The sequence below is a fragment of the Scleropages formosus genome, chromosome 13, assembly GCF_900964775.1.
Source record: "Scleropages formosus chromosome 13, fSclFor1.1, whole genome shotgun sequence".
NCBI classification, from domain to species: Eukaryota; Metazoa; Chordata; class Actinopteri; order Osteoglossiformes; family Osteoglossidae; genus Scleropages; species Scleropages formosus.
The window spans coordinates 486,221-506,722 of NC_041818.1; the positions used below are offsets into that span (position 1 = coordinate 486,221).

The following is a 20,502-nucleotide window of genomic DNA, read 5'->3' on the forward strand; positions in this document are numbered from 1 at the left end:
ATATTTTGATTGTTGCTTTATTTCTTATTTATTGTATATTATGTATTGTTTTATGTGAGTCCAGTGTTGTGCACTGGACGTGTCATGGTTGTCCAAAACAAATTTCCCAGGAATGGGACAATAAAGTATATTCTATTCTATACTGTACTGTAATGTACTGCAGTGTAGCCTACTGTGCTGTACTGTACTGTACTATGTACGCCGCACATCGTTTTCGTTTTGAGCAGCAGCAGAGCCGTGACATGGGCTCCGCTAGGGGGCGCTGGACTTGGCGGCGCGCGCTGTTCGTTGTGTCTGGGCTCGGCTCGCTAGGTCTGTACCCGTGCTGCCCGCCGTGGAGTCCGAGTCGGAACCATCGAGAAGCGTCATCTGTGTACGTCAAGCATCGGCACCTGCATTGCAGCACCGCTCCAAACTGCCACTTCCACTTTGCGCCCGAGTTCGAGCAGCTGGCTGGTTAACTGGTTCACTGCTGGCGACGCTCACCGGTTAACTAACTGCCTGTTCGTGGTGAGCTAGTTACCCCACAGTCTGATGAATGCAGGAGTGGACGAGTAGCCGCCGATCGATCCGCCGCCCGGGGCTTTGCGGGCTAGCCTATTGTTACTAGGCGGCTCACGCTGCTGTGTCTGTACTCCGGCCCACTAAATACTTGTGGCGAGCAGATGAGAGAGGCGCCGGTGGAAGAATGAGCAGAAAGGAGCACTTGAAGTTGAAAGGAGCCGAAGTAAGCTGCTGCGTCAAGTACCTTCTGTTCGGCTTCAACATCGTCTTCTGGGTGAGAGTTTCCTCCGACCGCTCCGTCACCTTCACCTTTGCTTTCGTCCCAACCTTCGCAGCAGCTCACTGTGGTGAAAGAAGATGAGGAGCTTTTTTGGGAGAAAAGTGTCGCTCCCGCAGCGCTGGAGATGGCAGTTTCTCTAACAGTTTTGTTTGTTTCCCTGACTGTTAGATTTTTTAAAGTGTGTTCCTTAGCTGTGTGTTTGGGGTGGTGGGGAGCTCAAACCCATGATCTCGCAGCAGGCCGGGCTCTACACTTGGAGGAACAATCACTGATTGAATCAGTGGACTCCAATCTATCCGTTCTCTTTGGATCATAAAGCCCGTCTGCTTGTGGAAATAGCTGCAATACTAGCAATTACTTAGTCTGCACCGCAATTGTTGATTATCACAATCGTTATGCACCCAGCTTTTAATAACTATCATTATCTTTTTCACGACATGTTTATTCTTATTTGTCCTTAAGACTTGTGCCCTGTGACCTGTGTGGCAAAGCGGGACCTTGTTCCTCCTCATTGCTGCTGAACAGTATTTATGAAACCCGTTGCGTTGAGCAGAGTAACAAATGTACTATTTATATTTGCTCCAGGAAAAGTTGGATGCACTTAGAAAATCCATGAATATGTAATTTGGTGGGAGACACTCTGTCTTAGAACTGTAGATGCTTCCCTGCCTGAGAACAATGCGCTGCTCAAATCCTTCATAGCTGTGTGTAAATGTTTCACTGTTCACTTCAGTGCTGTAAAACGCCTTGTTTTCAGTGAATGTGTTCTTTATGCTTCATATTTCACTTTTCTTATAGTTCAGTAACTAATTGTCCATGTGAAAGTTGAAGTGCCACATATGAAAGTTTTTTTTTTTTTTTTATTTTTTTTTTTTTTTTATTTTTAAAAAGTGATTGAACTGAACACATTTTTTAGGTGGCGGTACTTTTAAAGGGGAAGAAACCATTTCATGGTCACTTTTCTGTCACAACATACATGAACGGGCACATGCCACTAACCGCAGAGTACAGATGCGACTAATGGCGATGAGCACACATTCCCTCCACATATGTGCATATACAGTATGTGTACGTTTTGAATGCCTGTGCTGTTTCATTTAAAATGAGTGTTGAGTTCTCATGAAGTTACTGAGTTGCCATGTCTCATCAGCAACTTCTTGCATAAATCGAATTATTGTTGCTAACTGAAGTTACTCTCTTCACATAACGCTGTGGCATGGGAAAGCATGCAGATACACTTGAGTTTCTGTTTCGAAAAAGTTTCAGGAATTCCGTTAATAACTTGGAAAAACATCAGAAAAAACAAGGAAAATATCAAAGAAATCATTTCTTAGTTTGCTTCATAAATGTACCAAAGCAATTCTGAATTTGCCTAATGGGGTGATTTTACCACCACGCTATATTGTACACATACTGTATGTGAGTGTACGTGGGTGTTCTCATTATTGCTTAATCTACTCAAAATGTATAAAATGATAAATGTGGGCAAAATGTTAACTACAAGCAGTAGCACTGTCTAGAAAAGGTGGTTTAACTTCACACAGTACTTGGTTGAGTAAACAGAATTTTTCTATGTATTTATTCCTGACAATGAGAAAATGTTTTCCAGGCCAAAGTGAACTGCACATACTGTATAGCATGAGGTATGCCTTTTACTTACAGCCGTTATAGTTATATTTGCCAGTTATTTGTCCAACTTAGAGGCGATCACTTGAAAAGTGCACAAACTCAGTGGTTTAGCATCTCATGTATTTTTGGTATTTTTTGGCAGTGCTCATGCACATAAACATTGAGCTCAGTAGAAAAGGCCTTGCTTGGAACTTACACATTACATTCAATTCAGTTTTATAGAATGCTCTTCTCAGGCAGTGACACAGAGCGTCTGAACACAGGCATAGAGCACAGAAACAAATGCATCAATCACACAAGGAAACAAAGACACTACAGACTTGCGTAATACAAATGCTTTTATAAAGCTATAAGTATACCTTCTGGCCATGGAGGAAAGGAACAAAAGCTCTCAACTGAAATTCGAGGGAGAAGAAAACCTCTGGGGGTCCAAGTGGCAGTGGCTGCTCTCCTGGGCATTCTAGATTAAATAAGAATTCTAAGTCAGTTTACAGATAACAATGGCATTGTTGCTGTATGGTAGCTTGATTTCCCGGTTCAGCAAGGTACGTCTTGTCCATCACGGCGGTTGGTCATCATCCTTAGTCAGCATGAGGTGCTTCCCTCCTCAGCTCTTCTTGTAGGGAGATAATTTCTTTCACATTACTAACAATTTCTTCTTGCTGAGCATTTTCTTTCCTTTTCTGGAACCGATCAGCTGCAGGATATCCATACAAAACACTCAGGCACGTAGAGACTTTTCACGACAACATCGCTTGATGGGAGAGCCCTAGATAGCTGGGCGTCTCCCCGATCGGTTTACGTTGCCTCCTTTTATTTGAGGTCATACATAGGTCATCATAAGGCATGCCCACACTTCCGAAACTTCCCTTGCGTCTAACGCAGAACACCACATCCTAAAGGTCACCAAATTTTCTTTACGTCCCATTTCCCTACCCACACTAACCATTGTGTTAAACGGAACATGAAGCCAAGGCACAACATACATTTTCTGAAAGTGTTAACTAGAACATGTTAATCACTTGAACATATTATTAAATGTATTAACTACCTGAAAATATTTTCACACACACAGTCGGAATCTCTTGTCCCATACGGGGTCACGGGAAGCTGGAGCCTAACCCGGCAACACGGTGTAAAGCTGGAGGGGGAGGGGACACGCCCAGGACAGGACACCAGTCCGTCGCAAGGCACCCCAAACGGGACTCGAACCCCAGACCTACCGGTGAGCAGGACCTGGTCCAACCTACTGTGCCACCGCACCCCCCTTAAATATTTTCACACCACAGTAATTTATAACTTAAATATGTTTTGATTCAGAGGTGGGAAAAACAAACACAGCCAAGTGGAATTACATTTTGAGGTGGAATGCCTGAGTGAACATGTAAATCTTAGCCTGGATTTGAAAACAAACAGACGGGGCATTTCTGACAGTAACTGGCAAAGTATTCCACAGTTTCTTCTTTCTTCTTCTTTGGTCCTTAGCTGGCGATTTGGGGGGCAGGTCGCCCTCTCAACCAATATGCTGCTGTAGGTGCCGCTGGATTCCGTATGTCATTCACGATACGCTTCCACTTCTGGCGATCGGTGGCGATAATTCTAGCCTCGTTGATGGTCAGTCGCTGGTTCTTTAGGTCGTCTTCAACATGTTTAAGCCATGTTTTCTTTGGCGCTGCTCGTTGAACCCTCCAGTGGACAGGTCGCTCTCGCCAGAGGAGCTTGTATGGCAGCCGATTGGTGTTCATTCTGCATACATGGCCAAACCATCGCAGTCTGCGTGCTTGGATTTGCTCTTCGATTGAGGGTTGATTGTCGCACTTTTTCCGAATTATCTCGTTACAATGGCGATCACGAAGAGAGACACCCAGGATCTGTCTCAGGCATCGCATTTGGAAGACTTTGAGCTTGTTGATGTCTGATTTGAGCAGAGTCCATGTTTCCGATCCGTATAGGAGGATTGGCAGGATCAGTGTTCGGAAGAGGCGGATTTTGGTCTTGGTGGAGATGTTAGCCTTCTTCCATAGGCACCATTTGAGCGAGGCGAATGCTGCTGTTACCTGGCCAATCCTGCTGTGGACTTTGGTGGTGGATGCCACTTTCTTCTCTTGCACCAACGATCCCAGGCATTTGAATTCTTGGACCTGCTCGATTTGGATTCCATCGAGGTGGATGTTGGCTTCTGATCCATCGGTGGTCATAACTTTGGTCTTGTCTGCATTGATTCTTAGACCATAGGATTAGGCGATGCGGACGATTTGGCGCAGAATGTCGGTGGCCTCTGCATCTGTGTCGGCGAATATGGCACTGTTGTCCGCGAACATCAAGTCAGTCAGGAAGTTGTTCACGTCGTATTGAACTCCGCATCTGCCCTCGAATGCCTTCCTCATAATGGCATCAGTCACGATATTGAAAAGCAGGGGAGAAGCGACATCTCCCTGGCGGACTCCAGACTGAATAGGAAATTCCTCGGATAGTTTGTTTCGGACCCGCACGCTGCTGGTTGAGCCGTTGTATGATGCTTGGAGAAGTTGGATGATCTTCAGTGGTACGTGCTCGTTCTCCAGTGCCCTCCACAGGGCAGGCCAGTGAACACAGTCAAATGCGGATTTAAGGTCGATGAAGACGATGATGGTTTGCTTTCCACACCTGATCCTCTCCTCCACCATTTAACGAATGAAGCAAATACTTGATCGGTGCAGCTCCGTTGTGGTTTGAATCCTGCCTGCTCTTCTCGACTGGTCTGTTCACGATGTTTCTGCAGCCTTGATTGTATGATCTTCCTTTCGAAATTTCATGTGGTTTCTTGCCTGGTTTCCCTGGTTTCCCAGTTTTGATCACTGCGGCGGGGTGACCACCCCCCTTCTTTTGCAGTTGGGCTTGGGACTGTCCTTGGCAGAGTTATTCCACAGTTTAGGTGCTCGGTAACAAAAGGCACAACCTCCTACTGAGGTCTTATTGATCACAGGTACTTTAAGATAACCTGCATCAAATGAACGAAGATATCGTCCTGGGATATAAGAATCTCACATATAAATTACTTTCAATGTAACACACACACAGAACTACATTTATTATTTTAGCAGATGCTCCTCTCCAAAACAGTGTACAGTGAGTTATTGGTATTTATGTGGCACCTGTCCCCAAGGTTACTTGCAGTCTTACACTACAGTCAACTCCTTCCAGTCATTCGTACGTCTGTGCAGCAGAACATCTTCCATACAGTGAAGTATTCAATTCAGTTCAATCATAAAGTATATTTTAGTCTGCATTTTACAAATTATACAAGTCAATAATATAGAAAGTAAGGAGAATGTCGAGTCCATACAGGCTGAGCTGGAATTTAACTCTGGTTGGAACATACAGTACTGCCCAGGTCCTGTGAGCCGCCAGCACTGAGCCTCGTCCACGTTCTGCTTTTTTCTTGTTCACTCTACATTTTACTTAAGCATATTCCACCATATAAGAGTTTTTTTTTTTTTTTCTCTTCTCTCTCCCCCTGTACTAGTAGTCATTGGACAAATCCATCCTAGTTGTGGACTTCTGAACTGGTTTTCTTCTGTTTTTACCTGGTTCCCGACTTCAGTAACATGGGGAATGCAGGTGGATTTGTAGTCCATGCTGTAGACTTGTGTGTGAGATGGGAAAGTTTTCCCACCACACACACTCTCACTCAATGCCATAAGCCAAGAGCTCGCTGTATTTTGTTTCCGATGAAAGGCACATCTTTCTCTTTGTTGCTCAAAGACTTTCCTGTACTGGAAAAGCACATGCGCTCCAAAGAACGAGAGGCTGTGGGCGTGAGATGAGTTGGAGGTTTATACTTAGTCATGTAGTATGTAATTATTCCAAGTTGAGATGAATTTTAAATTACTCCCATTAATCTTCTTACAATCCTTATGTTCCATTTTTAGTTAAAGAAGCTCTCTCAAACTCTTTATAAACTGCATCTTTCCCCTTCTTCTTTAACACTTCTTTTGATATTACAATCATAAGACAGTACGAAGTGTTAAACAAATTCTGCTTTGGATATATTTCGTGTTCAGGGGGAGTTTGTACCTCTTGCCCCTTGTGTATTGTTGTTTAGAAGGAAAACCAGACTTTTTATAGTGATTTCTCTAAAGAGTTACTGCTATTACTATAGTAAAGGTAGGTAAGGTCACAGCGTGACTGTGTGACAACAGTGTGTGTGGCAGAAGTAGGAAGAGGACGTTTGGACAGGGAAGGGATCCTGTCAGGGAACAGCCCTTCTACTGTGTGCACTTGCAGGGACGAGTATGACGCTTTAGGGACAAAGTGACCAAGACCTGTTTATGTGGATGCATTATAGCCGTCGTGGGTCATCACGTCTTCTCTCGTCCGCATGTCTCTCTGGTGTCCTCAGCAGCTCAACGTAAAGGTGGATGCGCCGCACCGGAGCCCTGTCCAGGTGCGCTTGCCCGGCTGTTGGGGATTCACTGTGTTTTCACCTTGCACAGGGTTAGTAGGGTGTCGTCTTCGTTCCTCAACTGCAGTGACGGCACAGCAGCTTTCAGCACCTTTCAGAGGAATTCAGTGCCTGGATATGCTGTGGTAAAAGTACTGTAAAACCCTCTCCTTAGTTACACTTTCTATCAGACACTTGCATTTATTTTTTCCTGTATAATGCTTACAATGCCAATGAGACAGCTGGTATTGTAGTGGTTAGAACTGCTGCCTTTGGATCTAAAGGTTGGTGGTTTGATCCCCACCTCCAGCAGTAGTACCCTTGAGCAAGGTACTTACCCTAAATTGCTTCAGTAAAATTACCCAGCTGTATAAATGGGTAAATAAATGTAACCTTAACAATAAGTTGCTTTGGAGAAAAGCATCAGCTAAATTAATAAATGTCATTCTGGAACAGTAGTGGTGAAAGGCAGTGTTATCAGCTGTGTGTATGAGAGGAAGTGGACTGAACAGATACATGTACAGTGATTCCTTGAGACACCCAATTTCAGCACGAGTTAAATTCTATAGCGCTAATTGAGCTCACGTCAAGTGATCTTCTCACTTCTAGTTTGGCTTGTACTGCATTCTCTCCCTGTATCAGCCCTGTTTACTGTCATTTTTGATCATCTCGCTGATCGTGGACCCATGTGGACTCTCCAGACCGTGACAGCTTCTTCTGAGTGTCGCTTCATTGCATTGTTTTCATTGACTTTGCTGTGTTCACTCTCATTTTTCGCATTAAAGGCTCAATTAATACATAACACGAAGTGTATGTTTTGTGTGTGTATGTGTGCTATGTAATAGCTAAGAAAGAGTTCAGTTAGCGCAGGTAGACAGCTGTAGGGTATTATAGGGTAATAAATGCACTCTTATCTTGTGTCATAATGACTGATGTTAACTTGAAGTAATTGTGTCAGTTTTGATGGGGTTTGGTGATAGTGTCAATGGGTGTGAGTTCTGGGGCTCAGGAACACTGAAAAAGCCTTTGAGTTATGAGAATTGACATGACAAAGGTACATTCCCAGTCCAGGAAAGGCCTCCAGCTAATGGGGCTCATGTGTTCGTATTTCTCTCCGTCTGAGGTGCTTGGATGTTAAGGGACCACATGGTGACCTCAAGTATGGCTCTGTAGCATTGTTCACCCCTTTATTTGTCACACTTTCAGCCTTCTTGTGTGCTTATCAGCCCGCTTCTTCTATGTGTTGCTCGAATTGGTAGCAGAGCTGCCCCTGATTCAATCAATAACCTGTTCCTACTAGTAGACACTGTTCATGAAATGTATGAAACACAAAGTGAGAATCTGAGATGCATTTTTTGCCCACCTTCCTTCTTGCCCCAGTCTCTGAGTGACGTGCACATTTCAAACTGAATAGTACTCACCTACCATTGTACATTTAGTTTCCCATTCTCTCCAGACGCACAGCTTGTGGCGTAGTGGTTAAAGTTGCACCCTTTGGACTCAAAGATCACAGGTTCGAAAACCTCCTCTGGTTGTAGTAGTAGCCTTGAGCAACATGCTTACCCTGAATTGCTCCAGTAAAAGGACCCAGCTGTACAAATGGTTAAATAGCTTTAGGTAAGTGAACACTGTACGTGCCTTTGGAGAAGAGCGTTCGCTACATAAATAAATTTCAAGATGTCTGTAGAATTCTACACCACCATGCTTCCCAGGCCTCCTGTAAAACAGCACTCACACCTGTAGAGCCTCAAAGCAGAAAGGGTTCAAACTTGTTTTCTTCCCCAAGGCTGTGGTAGTATTTCAGGTGAGGGAGTGCTGTAAGCCAGTCCCTGTTGGGCCATTGGTGCTCTCAAATGGGTCTCGGAAGTGCCGCAGCTGTGCTGCACTGGGTGCTTTTTGTTGGAGATGACAGCAAGTGAAGCACCTGTTTCTAGTAGAACCAGCTAGAACATGGTAAACAGCATTTCTCATCACTGATAGCAGAAGTGGCGAGCCAAGACCTCACTTTTACAGCTTACTGACTCTGCCAGCGCCCATGGTGTCGTTTGGTGACGGTTAGTAAAAACAAGTGTGTCTCCATGTTCGATGGGACACTTGTATATCTGACACTTGAGCCACATTGAGTGTTACAGGTGACCCCTGAGGTGCAGCATGTTGCTCAAACTGATGCGCTGTGGACATGATTTACCTTGGAGGCACTGGCAGTGGAACCCTGGGTTCAGCATGCTTTGCCTGCACCTGCGTCACCTTGCCTTTAGGGAGTGCTGCACTCAAATGCCTCTCACTTAGCCCACAGCATCTGAGCCGCAGAGAGGTAAGGAGGGCGGTCGCCATGGCAGCTAGCCACAGGAGGTTGGATTCTGGAAAAAGACGTTAACGTGAGGCTCAGCTGGGCTGATGGGAAGCTGCTTTGTGTGTGTGTGTGTGTGTGTGCGCGCGCGCACTTAGTTACTGAATGTTCCTTCTCTCATGTCAGTCATGCAGTTCAAGAAAGATTATCGTAAAGAGGAAGTTTGTATTTGTGAAAAACTAACTTGATTATAACATTTACATGGGCTTGAATCAGTACTTAAGCATTTTTAAACAATTTGTGTCATAAATTCAGTTATTAAAAAAAAAAAAGATAAATCGTGGACAGACCACACTTACATACCTTTGCATATTTCTTTGAAATGTTTGAAAAGCAGAAGTGTTTCCTGCCAGTGCCAGGTGCTCCATGCCTGTGGAGGTGATCCCATTTTGTCAACATGGGTGTCTCTCTCTCTCACACAGAAACACACACGGTGCAGGCTTGGCCAGTTTAAAGTGGTTTATTTAAAGTTTATTGATTATTTTCAGTAAATTTCTTTTCATGAAGTCTCGGTTTATTTGGTAACATTTAGAAGCACTTGAAAACAGCTGCAAATGAGAGGAAATTATCAGCAGAAAGTAGTTGAATGAATGAAACTATAAGGACTCGAGAGTAATTAAAGCAGTGTTTAATAGAGCTGTAACATGAAAAAACATGTCAGAAATTAAATTACACCACAACTTTTGTATAATGATGATATTATGGTCTTTTATTGACAGACACCAAGAGTTGTACTACAAGTATGGGTCACTTACGGCTCACCCAGCTCAGTACTCTTGTTTCGGGCCTCGAAGAGAAACCCGCATTTTGTGCCAAGGTTCCTGTTCCGGAGTTTGCACTGGAAAAGACACACTCACTGGGCAAGTCCGTCCACCCATCCATCCATCCATTTTCTGGCAATTGGGAGAGCAGAGAAGCCCAGATGTACCTGTCCCTTGCAACTTCCTCCAGCTCAACCCGAGGGATCCCCAGCCGCTCCCAGGCCAACTGGGAGATGTAATCTCTCCAGCGGGTCCTGGGCCGACCTCAGGGTCTTGTCCAAGTTGGCTGTGTCTGGTGTACCTCCAAAGGGAGGCACCCAGGGGGCATTCTTACCAAATGCCCAAACCAGCTCAACTGGCTCCCCTCAATGCGGAGGAGTAGCAGGTCTTGAGTTCCTCCCAGATGGCTGAACTCCTCACCCTGTCACAGAGAGTGAGTCCCAACACCCTGCGGAGAAAACTCAGTTCAGCCGCTTGTATCCACAATCTTATTCTTTCAGTCATTATCCAGTTCATGACCATAGGTGAGGGTAGGGACATAGACTGACCGGTAAATAGAGAGCTTTGCCTTATGGCTCAGCTCCCCCTTCACCACTACAGTCCGGTACAGCGACCACATTACTGCTGCCGCTGCTCCCAGTCTGCAGCCGATCTCACGCTCCCTTCTCCTCTCACTTGTGAATAAGACCCCAAGTTACTTAAACTCCTCCACCTGGGGCAGTTTTTCTCCCTTTACCTGAAGGAGCATGCCACCCTTTTCCACGAGAGAACCATGGACTCAAAGGTGCTGATCCTCATACCAGCCGCTTCACACTTGGCTGAAAACTGTTCCAGTGTGTATTGGAGGCATCCATGTGACAGTGCTAAAAGGACATCGTCAACCGGAAAAAGCAGAGACATCACCTTCCGGCCCCCACATAGAATGCCCTCCTGACCTCAGCTGCGCCTTGATAGCCTGTCCATGAAAACCACAAACGGAAGTGGGGACAAGGCACAACCTTGGCGGAGTCCAACACCCACATTGAACGGGCTTGACTTAATGCCGAGTATGCAGACATAGCTCTCGCTCCGTGTGTACAGAGACCGAATGGCCTGCAGTAGTGGCCCCGACAACCCATACTTCTGAAGCACCTCCCATAGAATTTCTCAGGGAACATGTAGGTAGGGCTTCTCCAAGTCCACAAAACACATGTAGAGTGGATTAGCGAACTCTCATGTGTCCTCAGTTATCTGTGAAACGGTGAAAAGCTGGTCCACTGTTCCACGGTCTGGACGGAATCCGCATTGTTCCTCTTCAATCTGAGGCTCAACTGTCAGCCGCAGCCTCCTTTCGAGCACCCTGGCATAGACTATCCCACAGAGGCTGAAAAGTGTGATACCCCGATAGTTGGCACACACTATCCTGTCACCTTTCTTAAAGATATGGACCACCACCCCAGTTTGCCAGTCCAAAGGCACTGTCCCCGAGGTCCATACAATATTGCAGAGGCGTGTCAGTCGTGACAGCCCCACAATATCCAGGGCTTTAAGCAGTTCCAGGTGACTCTCATCCACCCCCTATGCTTTGCTACTGTGGAGTTTTCCAACAACCTCAGTGACTTCCACCAGGGAAATGGACTCTGATACCTCAGAGACCTCTGGCCCTGACTCCTGTAAGGGAGACATATCTCTTGGGTTTAGGAGTTTCTCAAAGTGTTCCTTCCAGCTCCCAACAATGTCTACATTTGAGGTCAGAGTTTCTTCACCTTTGCTGAGTACAGCTTGAGCGAAGCTCCTCCGACACCTCCTGAGTATGGTTTTCAGAATCAGAACGAGCTTTGTTGCCAAGTATGTTCGCACATACAAGGACCTCTTTCAATTTCCAGAACCTCTTTGAGGCTGACCAAGAGTCATTTTCCGTGGCCTCTCCAAACTCCTCCCATGCTCTGGATTTTGCTTCTGTTGCCGCAGCCACTGCTGCCTTTTTTGCCTGCTGGTACCTACAGTATCTGGTAAGTCAGGAGTCCCCAGAGTCAACCAGGCCCTAAAGGCCTCCTCCTTCAGCTTGACGACTTCCCTCACCATTGGTGTGCACCGGTGGATTCTTGGGTTGCCACTGTGACTGGCACCAACAAGCTTTTGGGTACAGCTGTGCCTGGCTGCTCCCATAATAGAGGTTTTGAACAGGGTCCATTCAGACTCCATGCCCCCTACCTCCTCCAGGACATGGGAGAAGTTCTCACGGAGGTGGGAGTTAACATGATTCTGGACAGGGTCCTCTGGCAGTCGTTCTCAGCACACCCTCACTATGCGCTTGGGTCTACCAGGTCTGTCTGTTAGTTTTCCCTGTCATCTGATTCAGCTCACCATCAAATGGTGATTGGTTGACAGCTCAGCACCTCCATTCACCCGAGTATCCAGAACATGTGGCCTGAAGTCAGATGAAATGACTACAAAGTCAATCATTGACCTTTGGCCCAAGGGACTCTGGTACCAAGTACACTTATGAGCATCCTTGCATTCGAACGTGGTGTTCGTTATGGAAAAACCATAGTCCAACAACATTTCACTATTCGGGTTTAGATCGGGCAAGCCATTCTTCCCAGTCATTGCCAACGTGAGCGTTGAAGTCCCGCAGCAGGACTATGGAGTTTGTAGGTGGGGCCCTGTCCAGAACCCCACCGACTCTCCCCAAGAAGGTTGAATACTCTGAACTGCTGTTTGGTGCATAAGCACACACAATAGTCAGTTTTCCTCTCTGCGACCTTAAGTCACATTGAGGTGACCCTCTCGTCCACCGGGGCAAACTCCACCTGTATAGCAGCCAGCTTGGGGCTTGTGAGTATCCCCAAACCTGCCCAGCGCCTCTCACCCTGTGCAATTCCTGAGTAGGAAAGAGATCACCCCCTACTGAGTAGTATAGTTCCAGAGCCAACACTGTGAGTGGAGGTGAGCCCAACGAAATCTAGTTGGTATCTCTTAACCTGCTCTCAGTTCCACCTCCTTTCACCCCAGTGAGGTGAAATTCCACGTGCCAAGAACCAGTTTCTGCCACAAGGGCCTGTGATGCCATGTGCCATCCTACCCCCTCCTGCTTCCCGAAAGGCATTGCACTTAACACCCATCTTGGACCTTGAGGGTGGTGGGCCCCCATGGCCCCCCCACGTTACCTTTTTAGGCTGAGCTCGGCTGGGTTACGTGGGCTGCCCGGCCACCAGACACTCATCTAGGAACACTACCCCCAGGCCTGGCTCCAGCGGTAGGTCCAGGCAACCCTATTCCGGGCAGGGTAAACGTTCTCTTGTTCACGTTTGCCATAGCGGTTTTTCAGATCATGTTAGTCTGGATCTTCCCTCCAGACCGGTTCACCATGGGAGACCCTACTAGGAGCATACTGCTCCCAACAATATACTGTAGCTCTGGAGATCCCTAGATCATGCAAGCCCTTTCGCCACGACGCGGCCCCAATCCAGGAAGGGTGCAAAAGTTCACATGCATTAAAGACACACTCATTGGACAAGGCCAAATGTGTTAAGGACACTCTACACACTCTCACTCTGCAGAGGATGCAGTGGCACAAAGAAGCTGGCTGGCAGCAGCCATGGATTCCACATCAGTTACATCACTTTTTACAATTAAATGTGTTTTAAACAATTTTAAACATTTTCTGTAAGAAAAGAAATGTTTTGGAAATATTTCTGTTAAAATCAACATTTAGAGTTACAGAAAATGCTCAAGATTAAAAAATAAATAAAATAAAAAATCTGATTTAAATAAAAGAAATGGCCAACCCAGGTGAGCTGTTGCTTGGACTTATTTGTTTACAGGAGCTGTATTTTATCCCTCATTCATGAATTGCTGTTAATGATCTGCTCATGCTGAGTGCTAAGTGCTCCGGAGAAATGGTGGAAAAAGTTTTTTAACGAGATCGGTTTGGGCTACAGGAATCCGGGTGCCGTGTGTTGGGAACTGGATGGGATGGTGTGGGCAGGGAGGGAAAGCTCATGCTCAGAGAGGTGTGTGTGTGTAAGGGCATCGCGTGGGTTTGCGGCACACACCGGTGATGCACGCTTTTCTGTGCTGGAAGGTTAACAAGTCCAGGAGGACAGGTGGCAGCGAGAACTTCAGAGCCACTCATATCTCTGCAGAGGCTCCTTTGGGAGGCTCACGGTTTGCCTGCTGTCTCCAGTGTTGGTGAGCCCCTCAGTGGGAGCCTCCTGTGTGAACGGAGTGTGTCGCTGTGAAGGTGCAACGTCTTTTGTTGTTGCGCAGTTCTGTACTGCTGCTCCACCCACACACATACAGCAAGAGCGAAGCCTGTGTGCAGCTCACCTTCTGAAATAATAAGTGTTCTCTCCTTGCCCTTCATCTTTGTCTTTTCCTCTAAATGATGGACAGATGCAGTAGTAAAATATGTATTATTTTACTGCGGTTTATCAACATTGCCTGCATCTGTAGGGTAATGGCAAGCTATTGTGTAAATGAAACTAGACAATAATTGTAAAAGTAAACATACAGTGATTGACACAATAAATATGAAGGAATACATAAGGAGCACACTGGCGTAAGCAGGAACACCACCTGTCTCACCGAGCTCTTCCGTTCTCTTGTCTTGCAGCTGCTGGGAGCTGCCTTCCTGGGCATTGGACTCTGGGCCTGGGCAGAGAAGGCAAGTGAAGAGCGCAGAGAGTCATGGGCTCATCCCCTGTTGCCCCCTGCAGGGCTCTGGGGGAGGCATAGGCCCCAGGGTGCTGCACCGTTCCACCCCGTACACTGAGATGATTGGCACCACTGCACAGCATGTTCTGGACACAGGCTGCTGTTATTAAATAAATTTAGGTGTAGCTCGGTATTAATGAACGTGTTTAAAAGGCTCACTTTTGTGTTTATTGTAGCCACATGAATGAGTTTCACAGTTGCGAGCTCCTACAGAAAAAGATCACTTCCACAGGCAGGGCTCCATAGGACATGGGAAATGCTCTTTTAAATGTCACTAATTATATATGAGTTTTATTTTTAATGGTATTTGAGGGTAATTAAATTGAAGTTTCTAAATTTTTTTATAATGAATTAATTAATTAATCAATTAATTAATTATAGCTTTGTGTGAGGTTTAACAGAACCCAAACCCTGGACTTTGGTGTCATGGTGCTCACTGATTGTGACTTGGCTCAGTACGGTGTGTGTGTGTGTGTGTGTGTGTGTGTGTGTGCGTGTGTGTGTGTGTGCGCGTGCGCGCGCTTATATGTGTGCAGCTGGACAGTTGCGTGCACAATGCTCACAGGAGACTCTGGAAAGCACGTGGAGACAGTAAACAGAGGAGGAAATTTCCTTGTGTACTGATCAGAAAATAGCCAAGAGGTTCAAGGAAGTGGTACCCCCTTTTCATCCTGTGCCACCTGCTCTGAGGGAGATGCTGCTGTAGCTAAGGACTTGAGCTTGTCTGGGACTTGTACAATGGGCGTAGGTGTGCTTGGAGCTGTGGTGGGAGCTTTGGTGTAAGGTGCTGGATCTGCTAGCAATGAGCATCCTGTCACCTTCCAGGGAGCTTAACAGAGGGAATGAAGAGGAGGATGCAGAAGGAAAGAAGAGAGGAGTAATAAATGTAATGGTTAAAGAAAATAGGACATTGAAACAGTTGAGATATGAGGAGGATGATGGAGACACAGAGTGGATCACTGTTCTGCCTGAAGAGCTCATGTACAATGGTGCATCTTACATTTACACTTACATTTATTCATTTAGCAGATGCTCTTGTCCAAAATGACGCACATCTTGACAAAAGTACAATTTATGCATTACATTAAGAGAAAGAGACATGACTGCAGACATGTAACTCTTAAGTAAACCTAGTTTACCTTCCACTTGATGCACCAATGTTCATCACTCAAGTAGGTGCACAAAATGCAGGATAGGTGAATCCTGATAACCTCCTACCATTTTTTTTTTTTTTTTAAATATTACAAGATATGCAAACAGTCACATGCAATGCCGGAATAGCGGCTGAATAAAGGCTTATCTGGGGATGCTTGTGAAGTTACGGTGCATGAACATTTACACTGTACATGAGCTGGAGAGATCTTGGGTGAAATGGGTCCGGAAAAGGTGAGTTTTCAGACCTTCTTGAATGTAGACAGTTTCCACAGTTCTGAGTGAGAGGGGAAGGTCATTCCACCACAACGGAGCCAGAACCGAGAACCTTTGAGCTTTACCTTTCGTGCACGGGCCACCAAGCGAGCCGAAGTAGACGAGTGAAGGGGTCTGGCTGGGGTGTGGCTGTTGATCAAGTCCTCTAAATAGTTGGGAGCAGTTCTATTGATGCATTTGTAGACAATTACCAGGGTCTTGAATTTGATTCGGGCAGCTATAGGAAGCCAGTGCAAAGAAATGAGTAGAGGAGATACGTGGGAACACTTTGGCAAATCAAACACAACTCATACAGCAGCATTCTGTAATATCTGCAGAGGTTTGATGGCAATAGCAGGAAGGCCACACAGGAGAGAGTTGCAGTAGTCCAGACAGGAAGTCACCATGGCCTGGACAAGTAGTTGGGCAGAGTCGATTGTGAGGTAGGGACGCTGCAGACAGATCGAGGAGAGGGAGGCAGCTGTTGTGGCTTGGAGAGCATCAGACACCGCCAGAAGGGCCATCCGTCTCAGTGGAGTGATCAACTTTGAAACCAGACTGATAACCATCAAGGAAATGGTTCCGGGTGAGGAAATCAGACAGTTGATCACAGGCCGCCCGCTCTAGAGTTTTAGACAGGAAGGAGAGGAAAGAGACCAGTCTGTAATTTTCAACTAGATTGGGATCCAGGGAGAATTTTTTTTAACATATGTAAAATTTGTGATTTTGAAGTCAGCTGGGAAACAGCCAGAGGAGAGCGAGGAGTTGATGATCTTAGAGATTAAGGTGGAGAGTTGTGGGGAAATGTTCTGTAGGAGTGATGATGGGATTGGATCAAGCGAGCAGGTGGTGTGTCTATGCAATATCAGGAGGTCAGAGATTTCAGATTCGAAGAGCGGCTTGAATTTGGAGAGGATAGCCTCGCAGAGAGGTCCAGCATGAACCGGGCAGGTTGATGCTGAGAACGGTGATTGCTTTGACTTTTTCTCTGAAAAACAAAGCAAAGTCGAAAAAAACAGAGGGAGGAGGAGAAGGTGACGGGGGGACACAGAAGGGATGAGAAGGTGGCAAAGAGTCTGTGTGGTTTTTTAGATGCAGACTGTATTTTGTTGTGGAAGAAGGACGTTTTAGCTGAAGAGACAGCAGATTGAAAAGCAGCTAAGAGTGACTGGTAGGCATCCTGGTCCGATGGAGTTTTGGATTTATGCCATTTTCGCTCTGCAGCCCGCAGTTTGGTCCTGTTAGCACATAATGTATCAGACAGCCATGGGGTAGCAATGGGGTATGCTGGTCTAGAAGGCAGAGGACAGAGAGAGTTAAGGGAGGAAGATAAGGCAGAGAGGAAAGTGTAAGTGGCATCATCTGTAGATAGATCTGAGAACTGTGGAGCAGAAGGGAGAGCGGCCAGAGTAGCAGAGGCAAAGAAGGAAGGTGAGAGATTTTAAGTTGCTGCAAAAGGTGATAACGGGTGCAGGAAGAGGCAAGGAGTTAGTGGTGAGGGGAGGGTTGAAAGGAAATGAAGAAGCGGTCAGAGACATGCAGCGGAGTGACAGAGGACAGGACTGCCACAGTTGCAGGAAAATACAAGGCCAAGACAGTTGCCCTCTTTGTGAGTAGCAGGGGACTGGGACAGGGAGAGATCAAAGGACTGTAGTAGCAACAGAAGGCCGCTTGCATGAATGTCATCGACATGCAGGTTGAAGTCACCCAGGAGAATCAGTGGAGAGTTGTCCCCTGGCAGAGAGCTCAACAAGATGTCAAGGTCATCCAAGAAGCAGCCGAGAGGGCCAGGAGAGCGATAAAGGACAACCACAACAAGAGTGACTGGGGCAGTGATAGAGACAGCATGCCATTCAAAGGAGGACAGATCATGCAAGTGAAGAGGAAGAATAGAGTATTTCCACCGCAGAGAGATGAGCAGGCCTGTCCCTCCACCTCTGCTGGAGGAACAAGAGGTGTGAGAGAAGGAATAGTTAGTGGAGAGTGCTGCAGGTGTGGCTGAGTTGTCTGGGGTGATCCAGGTTTCAGTTAGGGCCAGGAGGACGAGTGAGAGATGGGAGGCGTAGGCTGGTATGAAGTCAGCCTTTTTCACAGCAGACTGGCAGTTCCAGAGTCCCATGGAGAAATTGAAGCAAGATGGAGGGTTTGACCCCTCCGTGAACCGCCACCTTACCGTGGTGGAGGGGTTTGAGTGCCTGAATGACTCCAGGAGCTATGTTGCCTGGGGCTATATGCCCCTGGTAGGGTCTCCCATGGCAAACAGGTCCTGGATGACAGACGAGACAAAGTGCGGTTCAAAAGCCCCTTATGAAGAAACTAAAACCAAGGCTTTCGTTTACCCCGCCCGGTATTGGGTCACTGGGGCCCCACCCTGGAGCCAGGCCTGGGGGGGGGGGGGCTCGCATGCGAGCGCCTGGTGGCCAGGTCTATGCCCACGGGGCCTGGCCGGGCTCAGCCCGAAGCCATGACGTGGAGCCGCTCTTGGGTGGGCTCACCACCTGCCGGAGAGACCGTAAGGAGCCGGTGCATTGTGATTTGGGCGGTGGTCGGGGCCGAGTGCCTGGCCGACCCAAAACTTGGGCGCCAACTCTGGTTTTTGGGACTTGGAATGTCACCTCACTGGCAGGGAAGGAGCCTGAGCTGGTGCGGGAGGTTGAGAGATACCGTCTAGATATAGTCGGGCTTACTTCCACTCACAGCTTGGGTTCTGGAACCACTCTTCTCGACCAAGGGTGGACTCTCCACTATTCTGGTGTTGCCCAGGGTGAGAGGCGGCGGGCAGGTGTGGGCTTATTAATAGCCCCCCCAGTTTAGCCGCCATGTGTTGGAGTCTACCCCGGTGAATGAGAGGGTCATCTCCCTGCGCCTTCGGGTCAGGGAATGGTCTCTCACTGTTGTTTGTGCTTATGCGCCTAGCGGCAGTGCAGAGTACCCGGCCTTTTTGGAGTCTCTGGGGGGCGTGCTGGAAAGCGCTCCCACTGGGGACTCTGTCGTTCTACTGGGGGACTTTAACGCCCACGTGGGCAGCGACAGTGACACCTGGAGGGGCGTGATTGGGAGGAACAGCCTCCCTGATCTGAACCCGAGCGGTGAGTTATTGGATTTCTGTGCTAGTAACGGTTTATCCATAACGAACACCATGTTCATGCATTAGGGTGTCCATCAGTGCACTTGGCACCAGGACACCCTAGGTTGGAGGTCAATGATCGGCTTTGTAGTCGTTTCTTCTGATCTTCGGCCATATGTCTTGGACACTCGGGTGAAGAGAGGGGCTGAGCTGTCAACTGATCACCACCTGGTGGTGAGTTGGATTCGATGGCGGGGGAAAAAGCTGGACAGACCTGGCAAGCCCAAACGTATAGTGAGGGTCTGTTGGGAACGTTTGGCGGAGGGCCCTGTCAGAGAGGTCTTCAGCTCCCACCTCTGACAGAGCTTCAACCAGGTCCCGAGGGAGGTGGGGGACATTGAGTCCGAATGGACTATGTTCCACGCCTCCATTGTTGGGGCGGCGGTTCGGAGCTGCAGCCATAAGGTCTCCGGCGCCTGTCGCGGCAGCAATCCCCGAACACGGTGGTGGACACCGGAGGTAAGGGATGCCGTCAAGCTGAAGGAGGAGTTCTATCGGGCCTGGCTGGCTCATGGGACCCCTGAAGCAGCTGACGGGTACTGACGGGCCAAACGGAACGCGGCTCTGGCAGTCGCCGCGGCAAAAACTCGGGCTTGGGAGGAGTTCAGTGAGGCCATGGAAGAAGACTTTCGGTCGGCCTCAGAGAGATTCTGGCAAACCGTCCGGCGACTCAGAGGGGGGAAGCAGTGTTCCACAAACACTGTTTACAGTGGAAGTGGTGCGCTGCTGACCTCAACTGAGGATGTTCTCGGGCAGTGGAAGGAGTACTTTGAGGATCTCCTCAATCCCTCCGACACGCCTTCCGTAGAGGAGGCTGGGGACTCGGAGGGGGACTCGTCCATTACCCTGGCTGAAGTTGCTGAGGTAGTCAAAAAACTCCTCGGTGGCAAGGCTCCGGGGGTGGATGAGATCCGCCCCGAGTTTCTCAAGTCTCTGGATGTTGTGGGGCTGTCTTGGCTGACACGCCTCTGCAGCATTGCGTGGAGCTCGGGAACGGTGCCTCTGGACTGGCAGACCGGGGTGGTGGTCCCTCTTTTTAAGAAGGGGGACCGGAGATTGTGTTCCAACTATGGGGGATCACACTCCTTAGTCTCCCTGGGAAAGTCTATGCCGGGGTACTGGAAAGGAGAATCCGACCGATAGTCGAACCTTGGATTCAGGAGGAGCAATGCGGTTTTCGCCCTGGCCGTGGAACACCGGACCAGCTCTATACCCTCACTAGGGTGTTGGAGGGTTCGTGGGAGTTTGCCCAACCAGTCCATATGTGTTTTGTGGACCTGGAGAAGGCATTCGACCGTGTCCCTCGTGGTATCCTGTGGGAGG

General features: G+C 47.7%; 1 protein-coding gene across 5 annotated transcripts in view; it reads left to right on the forward strand.

The window, feature by feature from the left end:
- Positions 1-351: 351 nt before the first annotated feature.
- tspan17 (tetraspanin 17) overlaps positions 352-20,502 on the forward strand; it is a 31,835-nt gene continuing 11,684 nt past the window's right edge. For 4 of the 5 annotated variants that reach the window (XR_001965811.1, XR_001965810.1, XM_018745208.2 and 1 more), the window contains exons 1-2: positions 352-778; positions 14,545-14,595. Coding sequence is in view for 3 of the 5 variants with exons in the window: in XM_018745208.2 (XP_018600724.1) it covers positions 689-778; positions 14,545-14,595 (141 nt within the window). In the remaining 2 variants the exon portion in view is untranslated. The remainder of the gene's footprint in view (positions 779-14,544; positions 14,596-20,502) is intronic. The other variant, XM_018745209.2, reaches the window with a different exon arrangement.